Raw genomic sequence first — 1626 nt, forward strand, 5'->3', positions numbered from 1 at the left:
TCATCGACCACATGCACGACGTCGTCCGCGAGGAGGACGAGGGCGGCGACGAGGGCGAGAAGAAGGCGAACCCGGCGAACCCGAAGCACAACAAGCCGCGCAAGATCTTCAACTTCACGCGCGCGTCGTGCACCCTCGAGGCCGGCGTCAAGCTCAGCGTCCTGTGGCTGTGACGAATTTCGAGAGATTTTGGCCGGGAAGACGACGAAANATCGTCACAGGTCAAGATCTACAGCAGCCGCGTCGACGACACGCTCAACACGTCCTACCGCGTGCTCGAGAGCCTGCACCGCGGCAAGACCAAGGGCGGCGAGTCCGACGACGACGAGTCCGAGGACGAGGACGACGCGCCGCTCGAGGGCGAGGAGGCGCGCGCGCGGCGTCCCGCGGTCGTTAGAGAGTTTTTCGCGTGTCTGGCGGCGCGCCCGCGGCGCTCGCGAACCCGCGCTTTCACGTAGGCCGCGCCGAAGAAGCGCAAGGCGCGCAAGGCGGCGACGCACGCCGACGCGTCGGCGACGCTCGGCACGTCGGCCCAGATCGACGCCGCGGCCGTCGAGGAGGACGACCGCGACGCGTTCTTCTCGCGCATCTCGCGCGGCGGCGGCGGCTCGGGCCTCGTCGACGGCGGGTCCGCGCGGGCCATGCTGCTCCAGCGCCTCGCGGCGGACGCGGCCTGCGTGTCCTTCGGCGACGGCGACGCGGACGACGACGACGACGGCGAGGACGCGGTCGTGTCCGTCATCCCCTTCAAGAACCTCCTCCCCAGGAGCGTGCTGCCGCCGTCGGTCTGCCCGCCGCTGGCGGCGCTCCGGCGCGAGGTCGCCGACGCGGCGGCGGGCGGCGACGCGGGCGCGTACCCGGCGGGCGACGACGGCCACGACGACGGCGGCGACGCGCCCGCGTTCTTCGGCGGCGACGACGACGGCGACGACGACTACCCGGACGTCGACGACGACTGCGGCCTCGGCGACGAGGGCATCGAGAACACGCTCGTCGACGCCTTCGCGCTCGGCGGCGGCGCGCTCGGCCGGCCCGCGCTCGCCGCGGGCGAGGCCCAGCGTCCTGTGGCGGTGACGATTTTCGAGAGATTTTGACCGGGAAAACGAAGAGAAATCGTTACCGACGTGCTTGGTAGGCGAGGCCGCGACGGCGTTCGCGCTCCAGCCCGGCGCGCTCGCGGGCGCCGACGAGATGAGCTACTTCGACGCCGCGGCCCTCAAGAACGCCTGGGCCGGCGTCGCGCACTGGAAGGCCGCGGCGCCCCGGCGCGCGCGCGCGGACGGCGACGCCGCGGCCGCGAAGAAGCCCGCGCCGAAGAAGGCCAAGAAGAAGTCGGACCTCGACTTCGAGGGCCCGCCGCCGGCGGCCGACGCCCTCGCGCCGCCGCCGGCGAAGAAGCGCGGCGCGGGGGACCCGCTCTGCCTCGGCGCGGCCGCGCTGAAGCGCGCGGCGGCGAACGCGCGCGCGCTGAGCCTGCCGCAGGACCTCCGCGTCACGCTCAAGGACCTGCGGTCCCTCTTCCTCCTCGAGGACGTCGTCGTCACCGCCGTCGCGCCGCCGGCGGGCGGCGCCGCCGGCGGCGACGGCGCCGCGGCCGCGCTCGCCTACGACGACGGCGCCGCGTGG

At 73.9% G+C, this 1626-nt stretch overlaps 1 protein-coding gene across 1 annotated transcript; it reads left to right on the top strand.

Annotated features, from left to right (window-relative positions):
- Positions 1-11: 11 nt before the first annotated feature.
- On the top strand, positions 12-1622 carry AURANDRAFT_69303 (hypothetical protein; the record flags this gene model as incomplete). The annotated part of the gene is made up of 4 exons (XM_009045065.1): positions 12-158; positions 222-392; positions 459-1059; positions 1136-1622. Coding segments are annotated over 4 exons (1406 nt in total), but the record flags the coding sequence as incomplete, so codon positions are not given.
- Between the last annotated feature and the right edge of the window lie 4 nt (positions 1623-1626).

Source organism: Aureococcus anophagefferens (assembly GCF_000186865.1).
Source record: "Aureococcus anophagefferens unplaced genomic scaffold AURANscaffold_1334, whole genome shotgun sequence".
Taxonomy (NCBI): domain Eukaryota; class Pelagophyceae; order Pelagomonadales; family Pelagomonadaceae; genus Aureococcus; species Aureococcus anophagefferens.